This window comes from Panulirus ornatus, chromosome 57, assembly GCF_036320965.1.
Source record: "Panulirus ornatus isolate Po-2019 chromosome 57, ASM3632096v1, whole genome shotgun sequence".
Taxonomy (NCBI): domain Eukaryota; kingdom Metazoa; phylum Arthropoda; class Malacostraca; order Decapoda; family Palinuridae; genus Panulirus; species Panulirus ornatus.
The window spans coordinates 26,903,749-26,927,430 of NC_092280.1; the positions used below are offsets into that span (position 1 = coordinate 26,903,749).

The 23,682-nt window shown below is 48.0% G+C and overlaps 1 protein-coding gene and 1 long non-coding RNA gene across 2 annotated transcripts in view; one reads left to right on the forward strand and one right to left on the reverse strand.

Annotated features, from left to right (window-relative positions):
• The window catches only part of LOC139766346 (uncharacterized), a 46,530-nt gene extending 40,761 nt beyond the window's left edge, over positions 1-5,769 (forward strand). The window contains exons 2-3 of the long non-coding RNA XR_011716858.1: positions 3,396-3,525; positions 3,708-5,769. This is a non-coding gene — a long non-coding RNA (uncharacterized lncRNA). The remainder of the gene's footprint in view (positions 1-3,395; positions 3,526-3,707) is intronic.
• Positions 1-23,682, reverse strand: part of LOC139766345 (uncharacterized) — a 36,735-nt gene that overhangs the window by 8,356 nt on the left and 4,697 nt on the right. Inside the window, exons 2-6 of the mRNA XM_071694868.1 lie at positions 7,773-10,713; positions 7,212-7,417; positions 6,347-6,589; positions 3,695-3,854; positions 2,274-2,762 (exon numbers count right to left, since the gene is read on the reverse strand). Of these exons, the coding sequence (XP_071550969.1) occupies positions 2,274-2,762; positions 3,695-3,854; positions 6,347-6,589; positions 7,212-7,417; positions 7,773-10,679 (4,005 nt within the window). The 5' untranslated portion in view covers positions 10,680-10,713. The remainder of the gene's footprint in view (positions 1-2,273; positions 2,763-3,694; positions 3,855-6,346; positions 6,590-7,211; positions 7,418-7,772; positions 10,714-23,682) is intronic.

Consider the following 23,682-nt stretch of genomic DNA (forward strand, 5'->3'; position numbering starts at 1 on the left):
CGACGGTACGACGCTTGATCACGACGGTACGACGCTTGATCACGACAGTACGACGCTTGATCGCGACGGTACGACGCTTGATCACGACGGTACGACACTTGATCGCGACGGTACGACACTTGATCACGACGGTACGACGCTTGATCACGACGGTACGACGCTTGATCACGACAGTACGACGCTTGATCGCGACGGTACGACGCTTGATCACGACGGTACGACGCTTGATCACGACGGTACGACACTTGATCACGACGGTACGACACTTGATCGCGACGGTACGACACTTGATAACGACGGTGCGACGCTTGATCACGACAGTACGACGCTTGATCGCGACGGTACGACGCTTGATCACGACGGTACGACGCTTGATCACGACGGTACGACGCTTGATCACGACGGTACGACACTTGATCGCGACGGTACGACACTTGATAACGACGGTGCGACGCTTGATCACGACAGTACGACGCTTGATCGCGACGGTACGACGCTTGATCGCGACGGTACGACGCTTGATCACGACGGTACGACGCTTGATCACGACGGTACGACACTTGATCGCGACGGTACGACACTTGATAACGACGGTGCGACGCTTGATCACGACAGTACGACGCTTGATCGCGACGGTACGACGCTTGATCACGACGGTGCGACCCGTGGGTATGATAGCTTGGTCTCAGACCTGAGGTCGCACCATCGTGCTCAAGGGTCGCACCATCGTCCTCAGGGGTCATACCATCGTGCACAAGGGTCGCACGTCTTGCTCAAGGGTCGCACGTCGTGTTCAAGGGTCGCACCATCGTGCTCAAGGGTCGCACCATCGTGCTCAAGGATCGTACCATCGTGCTCAGGGGTCATACCATCGTGCACAAGGGTCGCACGTCTTGCTCAAGGGTCGCACGTCGTGCTCAAGGGTCGTACCATCGTGCACAAGGGTCGCACCACAACTATCATGGTGTAGATATTAGTGACATCATATTCGTGAAGCATTATATAAAAAAAAAATGCAACAGTTGCTAATGACATCATTAAACAGTAACCAAGAGAATTACAGACTAGCCCTCTCTTATCACACCTACCAGGACACAATTATTTCTATAATTACCTCAGTAATTACGGAGTTACAGCGTAAACGAAAAGTAAAACGAACCTTTTTGAAGCCTTTTACAAAAAAAAAAATAGGATCACCTTTTTCTTCACTGTGGTAAAAGACGATCTGTGATACGTATATATATATATATATATATATATATATATATATATATATATATATATATATATATATATATATATATATAAGCAGGAAGACACTTGAATGGTCAGATCTTCTTGGAGGGGTTCGAAGCAACAGTTCGAGGTTTCATAAATCCCGGATCTAGGTTCATATACTTGTCTCGACCCCGACTCTAATGCGAACCGGATGAATAAAACAATAAAAGCCGGCCACGTTCAGCACGGGACGTCTGCATATGAATAAACCACACCTTGATTTCAATTCACGGTTGGAATGCAGAAGCTAATGGAACGAACGGACGGACGGACGGACGGAGGGAGAGAGTAAGAAAGGTTAGAATGGCGATGATGAAGATGGTTCGAACCTCTGTGTGCGCGGGAGAGGAGGAAAGCCTGGTGCTGAAGGTGGGAGTTTAGATGTAGATGGGACTATAGGGTTGAAGAATTAGAAGGGAATGGTTTGATAAAGCGATTATAACGATTATAATTTAGCACTAATTCTAATGGAAGTTGGTACTTCCGTTCAACGCTAATCATTAAGCATTGACACACACACACACACACACACACACACACACACACACACACACACACGTGGGCCACTGTGGTGAAGTTGGTGTTACTGACCATGAGTCACCTCGGGCCCGCATGAGTTAGAATCCTGGGGGGCGGCATTCAGCCTACACTCAACCCAGGTGTTCATCCCCACCTCGGGGCTGGTCGATGGATGGGTACTTGTCTTTGGATAGTGTGTGTGTGTGTGTGTGTGTGTTTACTCACATAGGAATAAAAACATGGTATGTATATACATGTTACAGAATTATATGCATTCACATCGTTCACATTCATAAACATGTTAATCGGAATTGGAGTCAATACAACAGTACTGGAAACTATCAATAATGGAAAATCTTAAGAAAATATATGTATATAAAAGAGGTCTTAAGCCTAGAAGTATCTCAAGGTATCCAGGAGGAAGTATGTGAAGCTAATTCATGATCACAGTTACGAGAGATGAACGATATTCTTACGTCTTCTTTGGTTTTAAACGCTGCCCGATGTTTCTTCAGGAGGTGAGCCTGGAACTCCGTGGCGTAGTTGCTCTTGAAGATCTCGCACTTCGAAGTCTGTAGACTTCCAGTTTCCACGGTGTGGGAGGACGCCTTATTCCCAAGAGAGAGTTGTACCCCATGGCCGAGCGAATGAGATTCCTCAATATTCAAAGACTTGGAGACGCCATATTCCATAGCCTGGGAGCTTCCAGGGTCCAGGGATTGGGTTACTGGAGCATCCGGACCCAAAGGTTGCGAGAGGGGTGTTCCAGAGCCGAAGGGTTGTTGTCGAAGTGTCGTGGAGCCAAGGTTAAGAGGTTGCGACGTAGCGGGTCCAATGTTTAGGGAGGTTGTGATTCCATAGTCGCCTGCTGGAGTCTCTTCAGCAGGTGGGTCACATAGACGACACTCGTACATATATCTTCCAGGATGTCGCTTTGTCTTCAGCATGTGTTTCCGGAGGTTCTCCTGGAAAAGAAAAAGATATAGAGTACCTTTCTTTTTCTTTCCAGATAAATCAACATTGATTTCCCCCTCACTATACCAGTGGTTCCCAGCTTTCCTGAAGAGCATACCGCTAAAGTCTTTAAACACCTTTTTGCACAGCCATACATCAAAAAATGACAAGTATCATGTCTGACACTGATTATTGAGACACAAAATAACTTTTCAAACCTTCTAAAATATTAAAGACTATATATATATATATATATATATATATATATATATATATATATATATATATATATATATATTATCCCTGGGGATAGGGGAGAAAGAATACTTCCCACGTATTCCCTGCGTGTCGTAGAAGGTGACTAAAAGGGAAGGGAGCAGGGGGCTGGAAATCCTCCCCTCTTTTTTTTTTTTTTTTTCCAAAAGAAGGAACAGAAGGGGGCCAGGTGAGGATATTCCCTCTAAGGCCCAGTCCTCTGTTCTTAACGCTACCTCGCTAACGCGGGAAATGGCGAATAGTATGAAAGAAAAGAATATATATATATATGTATATATATATATATATATATATATATATATATATATATATATATATATATATATATATATATATATATAATATAAATTTGAATATTTTACCAACAGCTTCCAAGAACGTCAGTGTATACCATCTGGACTGGACGACTCTCGCCGGGTTGAAAGCCGCTGCTAACCTACGTACTCAAGTCCTCCTGTAATCTCGGGGATATCAAGACATTACAGGAGCATCACGTGAGTAAGTTTAACACTGTCACTCATACAAATGAGTAGGATCTGAACCGTATGTACGTAGTGTGTATTGATATCGAAGAGCCAGCTTCAGCCACTGGCATCACAGACCTAGATGATTTAGGGCATATAGAACTCACCTTCTTGAAGCCACTGGATTTACTGATTCCACCCACCTGGTTGTTGCAGACGTAGGAGCAGTAGGGGCAGGCGAAAGGCGTGGATCCCGTGTGCAGACGGAGGTGACGCCGCAAGTGAGGTAGGTGACTGGTGGCGTAGTTGCAATGTGGACACTCGTACCTGTCTCCCTCACTCCGCTTGTGACCCAGCCGGTGCCTAGACACGAAACCCAAACAATGCTAGTATTAGCCAAACAGTCATATTCACCCACATCAAGAATTACCCACAACCCCCCCAACGTAAATTTAAGTCTCCGAGCTGATGCAGGTGAACTTATAGCCCATGACATTAACTTGGCTTGTGTGTGTGTGTGTGTGTGTGTGTGTGTGTGTGTGTGTGTGTGCGGAGGTCATCAAGCTGTAGAGGTGGATGGTGACTTAATATCTACGAGAACTTGATTGTTAGAATTAAGTTTTGAAAAGTCTGTTTACCTTTGAGTGATGGAATAAGTTACGTCTGCAATAATGATATTTTGAGAATTATCGATTATCTTCGTTGGGTAGGGGGAAGAGGTCGGAGTTACGAAAATGGTGTCCAGTTTTATTAAGTGTGGGTTGGATTATATCACCAAGTGGTGTTTAGTGTTACGAAGCCGTGGCTAGTGCTACCAAATGCTGACCCATCTTGCGAAGTGGTGTTCAGTGTTACCAAATAATCTCCAGCATCACCAGATGGAGTCTAAGAGTTATCTGTTGATGGTTACTGTTACCAAAAATGGTGTCCGGTGTTACCAGGTTACCAATCGTGGTATTCCTGAATACCGTGATGGTATCTCAAAGTTCTTATATTCTGTTGGTGCTAATTTGTGCCTTGGGATATTCTCCGGTTTTGCAAGACAGAATTGCGTTCGCGGGATGAGAGAAAGGAGGAGGATGATTGTCTGCTTTCAATCAAGCTTATGGATTTATTGTGCTGGGAAAATGAAGTGGCTGGCCGGATGGAATTGAAAAGACTGAAGTATCCTGGTAGACATGAAAAGCCAATCCTAATACACACCATCATGAGAGAGGACTCAATAGCCCCCCCTGGAACGAAGACTCAACGAAGCGAACCTGGTACACTTCGAAGTCATGCTTCCACAACGATCTGACGAAGGAGGAGGGTCTTACAAGCTCGATGGGATACGAAGAAAACAGTCGTGTTGGTGTGGCTACGACTTCGACCCCTTGTTCCATTCTGGAAGAAAGTGTGGAAACACCCCCGCTGACCATAAGCCACGATGCAGACAGAAATATTTGGATACCCAAATACACCTACACCCTCAACTAACCTGGACATTTTTCAGGGAAAAGGCCCTCAAGTGGCGATACATTTCCAGAAACCGTCTTTGTGGGAGAGTAGCAGACGCTCCAGAATTGAAGCTGTGGTGTACGAGCACTAGTGTACTGCAATGCCACCTGTGGACCACACCTCTGAGGTGTACCTATGAAGTATACCTACACATGTAGTACGACAGTTAACCCGTAACCTGTGAGCTGTAACGTATGAAACCGTACCTGTAAGCTATCCCCCTGTAAGGTGTACCTGTATGACCCGTACACGCCCTGTATCTCTTGATTACCTTCACTACAAAGTCTAGCCTCTGCGGCGCCGGCCGGACGCCACCATCAGCCACGACGCCCCCTGTCTTCACTACCCCCGTCTGTTTACAGATCACTTACGGCGGACCTTTGAAGTCTACTGTCATTAAAAACATCAAAGATGCGTATGTAACTAAACAGCCTCTTGTTAACAAGGTCTTAAGGGGAAAGGGGGTGGGTGGAGGGAGGGTTATTAATAACTAGAACATAACCATAGGGGATTTTCGGTGTCAGGAAAGGTGATGGTTTTTAAAAGAACAGATATTTCCTTCCCATTTCTTTTTTTTTCACTCCCTTTATCTCCCTCTCCCTTCCTGTCGTAACAGTGCTTATGAAATGGGGACAGAGGAAAACCAGGAGGTGGTGTTGGACAAGGTGCCAAGCAAAGAGGAGAGGAAGGTGTTGTTATGGTGGATGAGAGTGAGGGTGAGGTATGTGGATTATGGTGAAGATGAGTGATGATGATGGATGGTGTGTATGTGTGTGTGTGTGTGTGTGTGTGTGTGTGTGATGAGAAGGTGAAATCAGTGAAGATAGTGTTTGAGGATGATGGTGTGTGTAGTTTACTGTGGATAGTAAGGGTACTGATGTTCTAGTAAAGATGGTGAGGGTAGTTCAGTGAGGATGGTGATGTTTAGTGATAATATTTAAGGAAAGAGTGACATTTGGTTGATGATGGTGAGGGTGATATTTGGTGACGATGTTTAGGACGAAGTGGCAACATTACTGATGGTGATGATGTTTCGTGACGGTGGTAAGAGCCACAGTGATGTTGGAACCTCATCTTCTCAAACTGATGGTGATGAAGATAGTGATTTGGTGTCATTTTGAATGTGAAGCCGAGTGACAAATGATGCCGGAGGACGATAATTACCATTCTTGATTGCTACTAATCTTAGAAATGATCAAAACTTGGATGGTGATTAAACTCGTGGTCCGCTGACGGAGAATTCCCTCTGTGGCAAAATAAATGAAATAAAGAAGACACTATTGCCCTGTCATTTACAGTATAAGGTTTGGGATGTGTGGTAAACTGGCACGCTAAGGGTTTGTAAATGATTTACATACGTCTTCAGCATGCTAGGCGAATCACACTGGACCCCACAGACATCACAGAGGGCAGGGTTGGGCGCTGGTGGGGTCCTCTTCGTCCTGTGGCTGCGAAAGGCGATCAGAGAAGAGGAGGAGGAGGTGGTGGTGTTCGAGGTCTCCTGTGGCTCCTGCGGGGAGTCTGCGAGGAGGTCCTTGTCAGGAGGTACGGATGGGGAGGCGTGTGCGTGGGCCTCCAGCTGGTGTCTGTACAGATGCCACCTATGGAGGAATAATGAGACTCAGATGAGCGAAGGTACACCTGAAAAAAAAAACCATTTCCCGTTTTCCCTAACTAGACTAAGAAAACGGTACATTTGTTTGGTGTATTTTTGGTATTTTTTTAAAGGAAATTTCTGCATGAATGGGGAAGAAAGGGACACATTAGCAGTCGATTATCCTAATGTTACGTGAAGATACTGTCTGCAGTAGAAGATTTTTGATGTCATTTACTAAGAGACAGTTAATAATTGGCAGATATTTGAACCTATAAACATGACCTCTTTTCCATCCATCTGACTTTTGAGTCTCCTCAACTTTCTTCGTAAATATCAGTCGAGACTTATGAGGTAATAACTGACTGGCTGGAATAAATGAGGATGTTTTAGGTCATCCTACTTTCCAGCATCATTTGGCCAGACGACCCCTCTGGTGAACCCCAACGACATTAACTCAAGAATCCACCAGATATCATACACGTCTTTCAACACCCTCCATATCAGGTCACATCACATCTGGACTCCAGTGCTACTTTATCGTACTTTTTTTTTCTCTGTTCCTCCTTCATCTAAACTCTTCTGTGTGGAGAGATATTCTGAGGAAGTGTTAAGTGTTTTTGACTCACCTGTTTGAGAGGGTTTTGCCACACGTGTCGCAGAGAGAGGGACCCTGGATGTTTTGGGAGTCGCCCCCTCGGGTGTGGACAGCCGATAGGTGTCTCTCCAGCCAGGCTTGCTTGGGGAACTTCCTGGAGCAGAGGTGGCAGGCGTGCGGCCACTCGTTGCTGTGGCCCAACATGTGGCCCTTGACGGAGGAGGACCGAAGATTGGTCTGCCGGGGGAGAATCGAGATGGTTGGGGGTAAAACTTACAGTGCGATGGCTAGTTCCAGTAACCTTCGTCTACTGATGGTGCTTGGAAATATATATATAGTCGAGCTTGTGCGAACCTTAATTGTGAGACAGAAAGGCCATTAATTATCACATGAAACTAATGTCTGGTTCAAAGTGGTTCAAAGAGAGGAGAGAAAGAGAGAGAGAAGACATAGTTACATAGGTACACAGACCACACGGACCTATGGTCCAAGCGAGGTGCTCTGGCCTTAACAGACAAGACTTCCTTAGTTCTTAGGCTTTCTGGACCCCTTCGACTGGGGAAAGAAATCAACAGACATGCCCATAACTTACTTTACATATATGGCAGGTATGGCGTCCGTCTGGTCCGCGCTGTCCGTGAGCTAGGGTCTTGTGTGTGAGAACATGAGCTAACAGATCATTCCTGAAGGTGCACAGGTCGCATTTTTGCTCGCCCGTCAGGTTACCGGGTTGGCCGCGACAGACTCGCTGGTGCTTGGCGAGGTCGAAGCGGAGAGGAGGCACGATGCCACACAGGTGACAGGGTGTGCTGTCCTTTTGGTGCTCCTGACACATGTGTCGTCGAAGTGCGGAGAGGTCCTCTAGTTCGACATAGCAGAGGCTGCACGTCCTCCGCACGGGGAGGCCGCGTTGTCGCCCCAGCGTTGTGCGATGCTCAGCAGACTGTCTGTGCAGCTCAGCTTGACGATGCGTCGAGAAGGCGAGGCCGCAGACGAAGCAGTGGTAAGAATCGCTTTTCGAAGTCTTGTTCTCGTGGGCTTCTCTGATGTGAGCGCGAATCTGTTTTTCCCGCAAGGCTTTGAAACCGCACTGTGGGCAGCGGAGGAGCCTCTGATCACTCAGCTGGAAACCAGGGTCATTATGATGTACCCGGCGATGAGTGCGGTACTCCCGCAGGTATCGGAAGGTACCGTCCCCTAGCGGGCACACCACCGCCGTCCTGCAGCTCAGCACCACCTGCCGCGCTTGCAAAATGGTGTCCCTTGCGTTGTCCAGGTGATGGGGTGTTTGTAGGTGGCGGAGGACGCTCGGCAGCCGCATCTCGTCCTCGTCATTGCACGTCGAGCAGGTAAAGAGGGTCTTGACCACGTCGTCCTCAGGGTCGTCCACGTGAGTGCTCATATGAGCCAAAAAGTCCTCTTGCAAGTTGCAGTAGAACTTGCAGCTGTTGCAGAGAAACGGGGAGGTTTTCACAATGGCGCTGAAGTTCTGAAGGAGGATTTTGTTAAAACTGAGGTCGATTTCCTCGCACCTGTTCTGTTTGTACTCTAACTCGTTATGGATGTGGGCCAGTGATGCAAAATGCAGGGCGGCGTAGGCCTCACCAAAAGACAACTTGCAAATGGGACACAGCAACTTCGGAGTAGCCAACGAGACTTTTTTAACCTCCTCTTCCTCTTCGTCCACATTTGGCTCCTGTTTCATTTCTTGTTTCATGTACAGTAACCTTCCCCCTCGGGCAGTTTTCTTCGGGCTTTTGTTTAACACATCATCCTTGTGTTCACATTTCTCATCGGCGGAAAAGATCTTCCTGCTCTTGAGTCGCGCGATGGTTGATTTGAGGAAACTTTGCGCTTCTAGTTTCTTGGATCTGACGGGTCTGCTGGAGACTGATAGAGGAGGAACTTCTTTGGAGATTTTGGTTGTCTTCTTCCCGGAAGCCTTGTTCTCGTTGACGAAGTGCAGTTCCGAGTTCAAGTGCCGTTCATACGTCTCCTTTCCCTTGAGGGTTCGCCTGCAGGCGTGACAGTGGTACTCAACGCTGCTTCCAACTTTTATGATGTTGGTGATTTTTTTGCCGGGAAGCCACTTCCCCTTCGTGTATGTCGGGGGAGGAGGTGGCATCAAAGAATCTTCCTCCTCCTCTGCGTCCTCTTCCTCCATCTCCTCGTCCTCCTCCATCTCGTTTTTTGGTGTTGCGGGCCTCCATTTCCCTCCTACAGACGGCGGAGGTCGGCTGCCTGGTCTCCACTTACCCCCAGTGTGGTGATGTGGAGGTCTCGTTTCGTCGTCGTCATCTTCGTCAAACTCCTCCTCGTCGTCTTCGTGTCGTCTCTTTGCTGGCACCTTAACACTACTCCGAAGCTCAAGCGATGACAGAAAATCGTCCTGTCTCAGTTCACACTTCTCCTGCGTTGTCTGCTGGTTCTCTGGAGACATTTGACCCTCACTGTATTTAAGATCACCTCTATACTCTCCACTTGTTTCTCTTATTTCTTCATTCCTTCTCTTCTCCGTACCCGCTTCTCTTTCTTTAATGTTTTGATATTCGAGGTTTTCAGAAATCTTGTTAACCGTCTGTGTCGTCTGTTTGGCTTTACATTGCTCTAACGTTGGCACTGTGGTCAGCAGCGGTTCCTGAGGATTATGCTGGAGGGAATAGAAGTCGGAATATCTCGACTCGAAGTTCTGGCTCTCGAGTTCATACGACGCAGAGGCGACTTTGAACAACGCCATAGCTTCGCTGTGGGTTTCCGTCTCCCCTTCGTGCTGGATCTTACTGTGGTCGCCAAAGGTGTCGAAGTGCCTGAAGAGTGTTATGTTGGCGGATTCCTGGCCATGGGGCAGTAGAGGGTCGCTGTAGCCAGTGAAGGGAGCCTGTGAAGAGGAGGTTTGCCTGTGACTTAGCGTCACCGACTCCTGTGTCTTGGGTTTTGGGGAGGAATGACCACTGCTTAACTGAGGCTCGGTGTGTGTCTGGGATACGCTCGTGCCAAACTCCTCCATGACTGAGTACGAGTCGTGGAGAGGCCTGACATCTGCTTTCGTGACGGGCGGGTTCTGCGACGTAGTTGGCTGTGCGACGTAGCAGTCCCTCAGCGTCACGGAGGGCGAAGACGCATATTTGGCACTCTCCAGGTTCTCCTCATGATGGCTCAGAGCCTCGCCACTGGGTCTCTCAAGCGTCGTGACTTTAGACTCCCGCCCTGGAAAGGTCTGGTCTCCGTCGCCCGGGTACTGTAGAGTAGTCTCTTGGGCACCCGCTGTCTTCTGCGAGGAGGAGGAGGAGGTGGCGGATGAGGAGTCCTCTTGCTGCTGCCGCAGCTTCTCATAGGTCTCTCCATTCTTCTCCTCCGTTGATGGAGCCTCTGGATTTTGCGTCGTTTTCTGGGCTACACTGGCTGGACACCCCGTCAGCTTGTGGGTGACGTAGTTCTTAAGCCCGACAATGGTGGCTCTGCAGCGGAGACACATGTGAGCGTCCTCTACCTCGTCCATGGCTTTGGTTCGAGTCACCGACACTCGGCTTCTCCTGCATGAGGAAGGGTCTTAGAAAAGTGAAATAAGTCAGGAACTACCGTAAGAAGGTAGTAAGGAACTCCTGTAGTGCAAGAAATAGAAGTAATCCTAACCTCCCTAACCACCATCTTTCCTTTCTTCTATTCCTGTCCTGTTGCATTCCTCTTCACACATATCTGTTCATCTCCGACCGCTATCCGTCTCTAATACTTTCATTTCCTATCCCATGCCTCACCACCAAGCCTCCTGTTCCTATCTTCCTATCCTATCTGCCCTTGAACGAACCCCAGTCTTTAACTATCCCTTATTCCTCACTATTCTCTGACTCCCTAGACCTAGCCATGTTATCTACCTGTAGCAGTACAACCTTTCAACCACAACTTTTCCATCCGGTACTCACCACAAGTTTGTTATGTTAAAGTTTTTCGTGGATTTTTTTTGGTGTGGTAAATTGAATACAACCTTGAGGTCATGAGATTTATAACACAAAGATGCCTGTTATTAGACACACACAAAAGCCTTTACCCTTAGGAATCAGGATATATCAATGTGCACCACACGGGTGGGTTAGGCTTAACCGGGGATGATCCCAGTGGACCCGAGGGCTTCTGTTTTACTCTGTGGAAGAATTCATCAAACACCTTACCCGAGTTGCTACCATCATGACCTCTCATCTAACACGCTTGACCTCTTTTATTACCTCTGGTTCTTCATTTGCACAACCATGGGCGGTAAAAGACACGCTGGCCAACAAGCAAGAACACTGGAAAAAGAATACAACCCCCAGAACTTCCTCCTTTTTAATGGGGGTTCCTGCATTTTCGAAGCTAACCCCAGCGCAGGAGCAGGGAAATGTTGGACACCTTTGCAGAGAGAGAAGGTTCCTGACGAGATTGTATTCCCATCTGTCCTTTGACGATGATATTAACGTTACTGAAGGTGACTTGTCCGGCAGCGCCAGAACACAGAAAGCACCTCAGACGTTTTTGAGTTCCAAGGGCGCCAGTGGTGTGCACATCACACTTATTCTCAAGGGCGCCAGTGGTGCACACCACACTGATCATCCTCCAGTGAACGAGATGAGGATGTGTTCTCCAGCTGTACATTAACTTCTCTGTTTAGAAATCACACACACGGTTGACGCACCGTCATCGGAGGAACCTCATGCTCTTTTAAGCCAATACTTTAGCAAAGGATTCTCAACCATGTAGCCAGTGGGATAGTACTTTCTGCGGTTCGTGTGCGATTGTTCCCGCGAACGGCTACGGGTTCAATACGAGTTTTCAGTACTAGTTTGTTTTCTTGTTCACTTGTTTGTTATGAGTCTTCTGTTCATCGCGAGGTTAAGGTTGGGTTTGTTTGGGTCTTCGAGTACGATACGCTGGTGACGGTGAGGAGGGGGTGAAGTGGAGGGGTGGAAGGGGAAGAGAGAGAGAGAGAGAGAGAGAGAGAGAGAGAGAGAGAGAGAGAGAGAGAGAGAGAGAGAATAGAATACACAGAGTACGGGAAGAGGTAACGGGACACTTAATGGCCAGGATAGACAAGAAAACGTCTCTACCTATCCCTGTGGATGGTGCGTATCGTCTCTACCTATCCCTGTGGATGGTGCGTATCGTCTCTACCTATCCCTGTGGATGGTGCGTATCGTCTCTACCTATCCCTGTGGATGGTGCGTATCGTCTCTACCTATCCCTGTGGATGGTGCGTATCGTCTCTACCTATCCCTGTGGATGGTGCGTATCGTCTCTACCTATCCCTGTGGATGGTGCGTATCGTCTCTACCTATCCCTGTGGATGGTGCGTATCGTCTCTACCTATCCCTGTGGATGGTGCGTATCGTCTCTACCTATCCCTGTGGATGGTGCGTATCGTCTCTACCTATCCCTGTGGATGGTGCGTATCGTCTCTACCTATCCCTGTGGATGGTGCGTATCGTCTCTACCTATCCCTGTGGATGGTGCGTATCGTCTCTACCTATCCCTGTGGATGGTGCGTATCGTCTCTACCTATCCCTGTGGATGGTGCGTATCGTCTCTACCTATCCCTGTGGATGGTGCGTATCGTCTCTACCTATCCCTGTGGATGGTGCGTATCGTCTCTACCTATCCCTGTGGATGGTGCGTATCGTCTCTACCTATCCCTGTGGATGGTGCGTATCGTCTCTACCTATCCCTGTGGATGGTGCGTATCGTCTCTACCTATCCCTGTGGATGGTGCGTATCGTCTCTACCTATCCCTGTGGATGGTGCGTATCGTCTCTACCTATCCCTGTGGATGGTGCGTATCGTCTCTACCTATCCCTGTGGATGGTGCGTATCGTCTCTACCTATCCCTGTGGATGGTGCGTATCGTCTCTACCTATCCCTGTGGATGGTGCGTATCGTCTCTACCTATCCCTGTGGATGGTGCGTATCGTCTCTACCTATCCCTGTGGATGGTGCGTATCGTCTCTACCTATCCCTGTGGATGGTGCGTATCGTCTCTACCTATCCCTGTGGATGGTGCGTATCGTCTCTACCTATCCCTGTGGATGGTGCGTATCGTCTCTACCTATCCCTGTGGATGGTGCGTATCGTCTCTACCTATCCCTGTGGATGGTGCGTATCGTCTCTACCTATCCCTGTGGATGGTGCGTATCGTCTCTACCTATCCCTGTGGATGGTGCGTATCGTCTCTACCTATCCCTGTGGATGGTGCGTATCGTCTCTACCTATCCCTGTGGATGGTGCGTATCGTCTCTACCTATCCCTGTGGATGGTGCGTATCGTCTCTACCTATCCCTGTGGATGGTGCGTATCGTCTCTACCTATCCCTGTGGATGGTGCGTATCGTCTCTACCTATCCCTGTGGATGGTGCGTATCGTCTCTACCTATCCCTGTGGATGGTGCGTATCGTCTCTACCTATCCCTGTGGATGGTGCGTATCGTCTCTACCTATCCCTGTGGATGGTGCGTATCGTCTCTACCTATCCCTGTGGATGGTGCGTATCGTCTCTACCTATCCCTGTGGATGGTGCGTATCGTCTCTACCTATCCCTGTGGATGGTGCGTATCGTCTCTACCTATCCCTGTGGATGGTGCGTATCGTCTCTACCTATCCCTGTGGATGGTGCGTATCGTCTCTACCTATCCCTGTGGATGGTGCGTATCGTCTCTACCTATCCCTGTGGATGGTGCGTATCGTCTCTACCTATCCCTGTGGATGGTGCGTATCGTCTCTACCTATCCCTGTGGATGGTGCGTATCGTCTCTACCTATCCCTGTGGATGGTGCGTATCGTCTCTACCTATCCCTGTGGATGGTGCGTATCGTCTCTACCTATCCCTGTGGATGGTGCGTATCGTCTCTACCTATCCCTGTGGATGGTGCGTATCGTCTCTACCTATCCCTGTGGATGGTGCGTATCGTCTCTACCTATCCCTGTGGATGGTGCGTATCGTCTCTACCTATCCCTGTGGATGGTGCGTATCGTCTCTACCTATCCCTGTGGATGGTGCGTATCGTCTCTACCTATCCCTGTGGATGGTGCGTATCGTCTCTACCTATCCCTGTGGATGGTGCGTATCGTCTCTACCTATCCCTGTGGATGGTGCGTATCGTCTCTACCTATCCCTGTGGATGGTGCGTATCGTCTCTACCTATCCCTGTGGATGGTGCGTATCGTCTCTACCTATCCCTGTGGATGGTGCGTATCGTCTCTACCTATCCCTGTGGATGGTGCGTATCGTCTCTACCTATCCCTGTGGATGGTGCGTATCGTCTCTACCTATCCCTGTGGATGGTGCGTATCGTCTCTACCTATCCCTGTGGATGGTGCGTATCGTCTCTACCTATCCCTGTGGATGGTGCGTATCGTCTCTACCTATCCCTGTGGATGGTGCGTATCGTCTCTACCTATCCCTGTGGATGGTGCGTATCGTCTCTACCTATCCCTGTGGATGGTGCGTATCGTCTCTACCTATCCCTGTGGATGGTGCGTATCGTCTCTACCTATCCCTGTGGATGGTGCGTATCGTCTCTACCTATCCCTGTGGATGGTGCGTATCGTCTCTACCTATCCCTGTGGATGGTGCGTATCGTCTCTACCTATCCCTGTGGATGGTGCGTATCGTCTCTACCTATCCCTGTGGATGGTGCGTATCGTCTCTACCTATCCCTGTGGATGGTGCGTATCGTCTCTACCTATCCCTGTGGATGGTGCGTATCGTCTCTACCTATCCCTGTGGATGGTGCGTATCGTCTCTACCTATCCCTGTGGATGGTGCGTATCGTCTCTACCTATCCCTGTGGATGGTGCGTATCGTCTCTACCTATCCCTGTGGATGGTGCGTATCGTCTCTACCTATCCCTGTGGATGGTGCGTATCGTCTCTACCTATCCCTGTGGATGGTGCGTATCGTCTCTACCTATCCCTGTGGATGGTGCGTATCGTCTCTACCTATCCCTGTGGATGGTGCGTATCGTCTCTACCTATCCCTGTGGATGGTGCGTATCGTCTCTACCTATCCCTGTGGATGGTGCGTATCGTCTCTACCTATCCCTGTGGATGGTGCGTATCGTCTCTACCTATCCCTGTGGATGGTGCGTATCGTCTCTACCTATCCCTGTGGATGGTGCGTATCGTCTCTACCTATCCCTGTGGATGGTGCGTATCGTCTCTACCTATCCCTGTGGATGGTGCGTATCGTCTCTACCTATCCCTGTGGATGGTGCGTATCGTCTCTACCTATCCCTGTGGATGGTGCGTATCGTCTCTACCTATCCCTGTGGATGGTGCGTATCGTCTCTACCTATCCCTGTGGATGGTGCGTATCGTCTCTACCTATCCCTGTGGATGGTGCGTATCGTCTCTACCTATCCCTGTGGATGGTGCGTATCGTCTCTACCTATCCCTGTGGATGGTGCGTATCGTCTCTACCTATCCCTGTGGATGGTGCGTATCGTCTCTACCTATCCCTGTGGATGGTGCGTATCGTCTCTACCTATCCCTGTGGATGGTGCGTATCGTCTCTACCTATCCCTGTGGATGGTGCGTATCGTCTCTACCTATCCCTGTGGATGGTGCGTATCGTCTCTACCTATCCCTGTGGATGGTGCGTATCGTCTCTACCTATCCCTGTGGATGGTGCGTATCGTCTCTACCTATCCCTGTGGATGGTGCGTATCGTCTCTACCTATCCCTGTGGATGGTGCGTATCGTCTCTACCTATCCCTGTGGATGGTGCGTATCGTCTCTACCTATCCCTGTGGATGGTGCGTATCGTCTCTACCTATCCCTGTGGATGGTGCGTATCGTCTCTACCTATCCCTGTGGATGGTGCGTATCGTCTCTACCTATCCCTGTGGATGGTGCGTATCGTCTCTACCTATCCCTGTGGATGGTGCGTATCGTCTCTACCTATCCCTGTGGATGGTGCGTATCGTCTCTACCTATCCCTGTGGATGGTGCGTATCGTCTCTACCTATCCCTGTGGATGGTGCGTATCGTCTCTACCTATCCCTGTGGATGGTGCGTATCGTCTCTACCTATCCCTGTGGATGGTGCGTATCGTCTCTACCTATCCCTGTGGATGGTGCGTATCGTCTCTACCTATCCCTGTGGATGGTGCGTATCGTCTCTACCTATCCCTGTGGATGGTGCGTATCGTCTCTACCTATCCCTGTGGATGGTGCGTATCGTCTCTACCTATCCCTGTGGATGGTGCGTATCGTCTCTACCTATCCCTGTGGATGGTGCGTATCGTCTCTACCTATCCCTGTGGATGGTGCGTATCGTCTCTACCTATCCCTGTGGATGGTGCGTATCGTCTCTACCTATCCCTGTGGATGGTGCGTATCGTCTCTACCTATCCCTGTGGATGGTGCGTATCGTCTCTACCTATCCCTGTGGATGGTGCGTATCGTCTCTACCTATCCCTGTGGATGGTGCGTATCGTCTCTACCTATCCCTGTGGATGGTGCGTATCGTCTCTACCTATCCCTGTGGATGGTGCGTATCGTCTCTACCTATCCCTGTGGATGGTGCGTATCGTCTCTACCTATCCCTGTGGATGGTGCGTATCGTCTCTACCTATCCCTGTGGATGGTGCGTATCGTCTCTACCTATCCCTGTGGATGGTGCGTATCGTCTCTACCTATCCCTGTGGATGGTGCGTATCGTCTCTACCTATCCCTGTGGATGGTGCGTATCGTCTCTACCTATCCCTGTGGATGGTGCGTATCGTCTCTACCTATCCCTGTGGATGGTGCGTATCGTCTCTACCTATCCCTGTGGATGGTGCGTATCGTCTCTACCTATCCCTGTGGATGGTGCGTATCGTCTCTACCTATCCCTGTGGATGGTGCGTATCGTCTCTACCTATCCCTGTGGATGGTGCGTATCGTCTCTACCTATCCCTGTGGATGGTGCGTATCGTCTCTACCTATCCCTGTGGATGGTGCGTATCGTCTCTACCTATCCCTGTGGATGGTGCGTATCGTCTCTACCTATCCCTGTGGATGGTGCGTATCGTCTCTACCTATCCCTGTGGATGGTGCGTATCGTCTCTACCTATCCCTGTGGATGGTGCGTATCGTCTCTACCTATCCCTGTGGATGGTGCGTATCGTCTCTACCTATCCCTGTGGATGGTGCGTATCGTCTCTACCTATCCCTGTGGATGGTGCGTATCGTCTCTACCTATCCCTGTGGATGGTGCGTATCGTCTCTACCTATCCCTGTGGATGGTGCGTATCGTCTCTACCTATCCCTGTGGATGGTGCGTATCGTCTCTACCTATCCCTGTGGATGGTGCGTATCGTCTCTACCTATCCCTGTGGATGGTGCGTATCGTCTCTACCTATCCCTGTGGATGGTGCGTATCGTCTCTACCTATCCCTGTGGATGGTGCGTATCGTCTCTACCTATCCCTGTGGATGGTGCGTATCGTCTCTACCTATCCCTGTGGATGGTGCGTATCGTCTCTACCTATCCCTGTGGATGGTGCGTATCGTCTCTACCTATCCCTGTGGATGGTGCGTATCGTCTCTACCTATCCCTGTGGATGGTGCGTATCGTCTCTACCTATCCCTGTGGATGGTGCGTATCGTCTCTACCTATCCCTGTGGATGGTGCGTATCGTCTCTACCTATCCCTGTGGATGGTGCGTATCGTCTCTACCTATCCCTGTGGATGGTGCGTATCGTCTCTACCTATCCCTGTGGATGGTGCGTATCGTCTCTACCTATCCCTGTGGATGGTGCGTATCGTCTCTACCTATCCCTGTGGATGGTGCGTATCGTCTCTACCTATCCCTGTGGATGGTGCGTATCGTCTCTACCTATCCCTGTGGATGGTGCGTATCGTCTCTACCTATCCCTGTGGATGGTGCGTATCGTCTCTACCTATCCCTGTGGATGGTGCGTATCGTCTCTACCTATCCCTGTGGATGGTGCGTATCGTCTCTACCTATCCCTGTGGATGGTGCGTATCGTCTCTACCTATCCCTGTGGATGGTGCGTATCGTCTCTACCTATCCCTGTGGATGGTGCGTATCGTCTCTACCTATCCCTGTGGATGGTGCGTATCGTCTCTTCCTATCCCTGTGGATGGTGCGTATCGTCTCTACCTATCCCTGTGGATGGTGCGTATCGTCTCTTCCTATCCCAGTGGACGGTGCGTATTCTCTCTGCCTATCCCGGTGAACGGTGCGTATCCTCTCTACCTATCCCTGTGGATGGTGCGTATCGTCTCTACCTATCCCTGTGGACGGTAGCTATCCTTTCTACCTATCCCGGTGGAGGGTATCATCTGCCTTCTTCTGTTCCCGGATGTGGGCGAGCAGTTGTGCAGCTGTTTCGGTGTTGTGATGATCAAATTAAAGTTGTGGGTGGGTGTGACACTGTCTTCGCGTGTGAGGTGATTATGACGTGAATGAGTGTATGGAGATGGGTTAGTAGAGTCGACAGTCCCAAAGAAAGACGCTGGTTGTGTGAGCCTTCCTCGGCATTTAGACGAAGGCTTATACAACACACACACACACACCACACACACACACAACACACACACACACACACACACACAACACACACACACCACACACACACACACGACAAAAGATACAAATGTAATTCCTGTTTTTTCATTCAAAATATTTTGTTTTTCTGGTGAACGTGCGTATCCTCTCTACCTATCCCTGTGGATGGTGCGTATCGTCTCTACCTATCCCTGTGGACGGTAGCTATCCTTTCTACCTATCCCGGTGGAGGGTATCATCTGCCTTCTTCTGTTCCCGGATGTGGGCGAGCAGTTGTGCAGCTGTTTCGGTGTTGTGATGATCAAATTAAAGTTGTGGGTGGGTGTGACACTGTCTTCGCGTGTGAGGTGATTATGACGTGAATGAGTGTATGGAGATGGGTTAGTAGAGTCGACAGTCCCAAAGAAAGACGCTGGTTGTGTGAGCCTTCCTCGGCATTTAGACGAAGGCTTATACAACACACACACACACACACACACACACACACACACACACACACACACACACACACACACGACAAAAAGATACAAATGTAATTCCTGTTTTTTCATTCAAAATATTTTGTTTTTCTGTCTAATACTCATTACACTGGCTTCCTAAAACGCTACATCAGAGTCTTATATAAACCTCCTATTAAAAAACGAGTCTTATAAGATGATAGTCACTAACAGCACGTTCTCATACTTCAGCAATTTCGGGGTTTAAATCGGAACCGATGTTCGTCACCCAGTCAGTTTCTCATTCAAGTGTTTGTTGCCCCTCCCTCACTACACTTAACTAGATGTAGCCACATCAACGGACCATCCATTTCTAACACCTCCATCCCTTCTACTACACTCAGCTAGGCGCGGGATCCACCTCTGCCAAGCGTATCTGTCCTCATCTCAATGCTTAACAAACAAATCACAAGGGACTAAAGTCTCTCTCTGGGCTCAGCCATAGGGATCAGTTCTATGTACAGTGTTTGCCATGTTCGGTCCTCACTGAGACACAGACGAATGAACCTTAGAATCTGGAAAGAAAGAAAGAAAAAAAAGAAAGGAAAATAATCCTCGCTTGGCTTCTTCCTCTGTTCCCTCTTTTGGAAAGTGATTATACAGAAGGGGAGGATTACCAGCTCCGGGGCGCCCCCTCTTCCCCCTTCCCGCTCTCCTTAGTCGCCTTCTACGACACGCCGGTGATACATGTATAGTGTTCTTTCTCCCCTCTCCCCAGGGATAGGGGAGAATAAACGTACATTATTACTACACCATTATTTTTTTTTCTCTAGAATAGTTTTACGTATAATTATTTACATAAGCAGGACTTAATTAAAGGATCTCTTGAATCTTGGCTCAGTTAAAGGACTTCAAAAAATCTGACCGAGTCGAAAGACATCTTAAAACTTGACCCTAATTTAAAGGACCGCTCAGTATTTAGCCAAAGGTCCCCTTAAAGCCTAATTTATCTAAAGATAAACCTCTTTAGTAATTGATTTAGCTATAAGGAAGTCTTAGAACTTGACTTAGATGCTAGAATCCCTTCTGCTTAGAATGTAGTTAGGATTAGAATACCCTTTCGTCAGGTAACCTCGTCTGAGAACGATTGGCATAGCTTTTGTGGCATAGCTTCGAGGCATAGCTTCGACAAGCCTCAAGTGTAAGGAACGAAGACGATCACCATCTTCCTCTCGTCTTTGAGGAGCGTTAATGCAAGAAGATATTAGAATGAGGAGGGAAGGAGGAGGAGGAGGAGGAAGAGGATGGTTGTATGAGGGTAGAATGAGATGAGCTACTGGTGGCTCGTAAATCCAAGAACCTATAGTGAGGAGGGAACGACGCGGACATGAACTGTATAAATATGACTCAAATATGACTGTATAAATGTGACTCAACAATTCAATGGGGTTTGGGATTAATTCTCACTACAAGCAAGGAATACGTCAACCACCTTAAAGTATTTTCCCCAGTCGTCGAAATTTATTCACACACAAGAAAAGGGTAAAACAGCTTTCTTAAGCGGTAGTATATTCGATTTGTGGGACTCAATTGTTGTCGTTTCTACGCGTACGGAGCTTTATGACAACCAACCCTTGAAACAGCTTGGGGTTCTGTCTCAACTGCACGAGTTTCTCGTCTGTATAAAATTCTTTATCCCCCCCTTAACACCTGATCATTCTGAGCAAGACGAGAAACTCGCGCCCTCAAGCTGTGTCCGACTGCCATACGTTGCCCCTCTATCTGAACATTTCCTTTAAAATCCTCTGGTAAACGCGGGCGAGCAGCGAGCGAGCGGGTGGGTCGCCCCCATCCTCAGGATATCTCACTAAAAATATATGAAATATTCAGTAAGCGTCAGTCTGCACCATCACTCGCGCCCTTGTAATAACTCCAGTCGTAATATGAAATCAACTGATAAGCAGACGTGCAAGGTGGGTTTTTGGTGTTGCAACCGCAGCGCCTCTGGTGGTGGGAGGCGGAGAAGGAGGAGGAGGAGGAGGAAGACGCACCTGTCATCTTGCGCACATTTGCTTATTTGCGCTTCTTGACAGGCAACCCCGAGCCCTCGGGATGTACTGCCTTCAACAAAATGACAGTACCTTACTACCTGCGTAAGAATATGGTTGCCACAATTCTTCTACTACGAGTTATAGAAACTCAGTATTATAGTTTCCTCAGCCTCTCCGAGTTGTTGAAGTTCCCTATTTTGCCTCAGGCAGATTTCAAAAGGAGCGACGAAGGAAAAGCGTTTAAGCGGGACGACCCAGAATTTAGACCACGAGACACAATCACTGATACGCAAACAATACTAAGCGACCATTTGCCTTCGTGCGTTCCACTGCTGTCTTTTCGTCTTCGACCCCCATTACGTTTTCTAGTTAAGAAATAATAACACGAATGACTTCATTAATATTACTAGTGTGAGATCGAAGCCCGTCTGCGCAAGAGCATGTGATCGAATGCCTTTATGAATATTACTATTGGGAGATCGAAGTCCGTCTGCGCTAGAGTATGCGATCGAACTCTCCCTCCGAAACACATTGGTTCGAAGCTGCTTCAGTAATCATCATCCTGTGGGATCTTTGGTTCATTGTGTCTCCCTTTCTGCGCCATGACACACACACACACACACACACACACACACACACACACACCGGAGTGCAAAAAAAAATAATTTCGCTACTTTTTTTTTTTTTTTTTTTTTTTTTTTTTTTTTTGCGACTACCACCACAGCCTGGGCTGGGCCCAAGCTGCTGGACTGGGTCTTTGGTCGACCAAGGGGTTCGAAGCCTCGGCCTTGAGGTTCAGATAGCCTCCACAGACAAGTCTAAACCACTTAGATGGGTTAGACCACTCAAAGACCTGAAACGCTCAAATTTTAGATTCTAAAACCTGTTTTTAGATTATCTAAATGGTTTGAAAGTATTTTTTACTATTTTGAGCATTTAGACAGTCGCGAATATTCAAACTGCCTGAATTACTTAGTCTACAATAATGTTATGAATATTTAATTGAGGACTAAGCAGATCAGTTAAACACACTGGCAATATTCTGCAGTCTTGAAGTATTTGAACAGTATGTATATAACTTAAACAGTCTAGATTTATTAGATAGTTTGGAAGCCATAAAAAAAAAATGTCTTGAGGCATTGAAAAACGTGAAATTTTGACAACAGTGAGTTACTGGATTGAGGAAATTTCAAAGAAAAAGAAAAGGCCTGTGACTAATTTATAACAGCCTCAAAAACAAATTTTAAACTGCTTAAGTAGACTTGTTATATATATATATATATACTCTTGAAGGACTCACATGCAGTTTAATAAAGACCTCTTAACTATGCAAAGAAATCCTATAGGATTCACAACGACCCATACAAGTCTTTGAAAAGACTCCAACTCTATATAAAACAAATTCAGAGACAACCACAGAAGACCAGAATTGCCTGGAAAGACTCGTACCTTCCAGTAGAGTAGTTAAGAAAAGAAAGAAAACAAGCCCCCAACCACCTCCTCCTCCTTCACCTTTTTCTTTCACCACCGAAAGACCTCAAGTCTCGGGCACTCATGCCATTGGAGAACACTCACTCTTGCAACACCAGCAGCAGCAGCAACACAAGACCACATACTCTACGCACGACACAAAGAACACAAAACACAGTGTTGCTGATGTCTAAAAATTTCCCAGAGCTTGTGTCCACGAGGGGAACTGTCGTCTGGACCTCCTCCCTCTGTGCCACGAAGCCCTGCCTGGCAAAGCATTAACTTTCGCCGACGGTATACCGTCGCTAAGGATTCTTAGCTATTGACACGGGGCATAGAGAATTACTTCGAGCTAGTGACACGGGGATAGAGAATTACTTTGAGCTTGTGACACTGGGATATAGAATTACTTTGAGCTAGTGACACGGGGAAAATAAATTACGTTGAGCTATTGACACTGGGGATAGAGAATTACTTTGAGCTATTGCCATGGGGATAGAGAATTACTTTGAGCTAGTGACACGGGGATAGAGAATTACTTAGAGCTAGTGACACTGGGATATAGAATTACTTTGAGCTAGTGACACGGGGAAAATAAATTACTTTGAGCTATTGACACGGGGGATAGAGAATTACTTTGAGCTATTGACACGGGGATAGAAAATTACTTTGAGCTATTGACACGGACTTTGACAATTACTTTGAGCTATTGAAATGGGTTTAGAGAGCTACCTTGAGCTATTGACACAGGTCTAAGAAATTGCTTTGAGCTTTTGACAAGGGAGCTGGAGAATTACTTTGAAATATAGACACGGAGCTAGAGAGTTAGCTTGAACTATTGACAAAAGGCCGGTAGAATTTTCTTGAGGTATTGGCGAAGGTCTAGAGAATTACCTTGATATATTAACCCGGCCGGGGAGAATTACCACGATCTATTGACGGGCCGATAGAATTTTCTTGAGCTATTGATACGCGGCCAGGAGAATTACATTTGAGCTATTGATATGCAT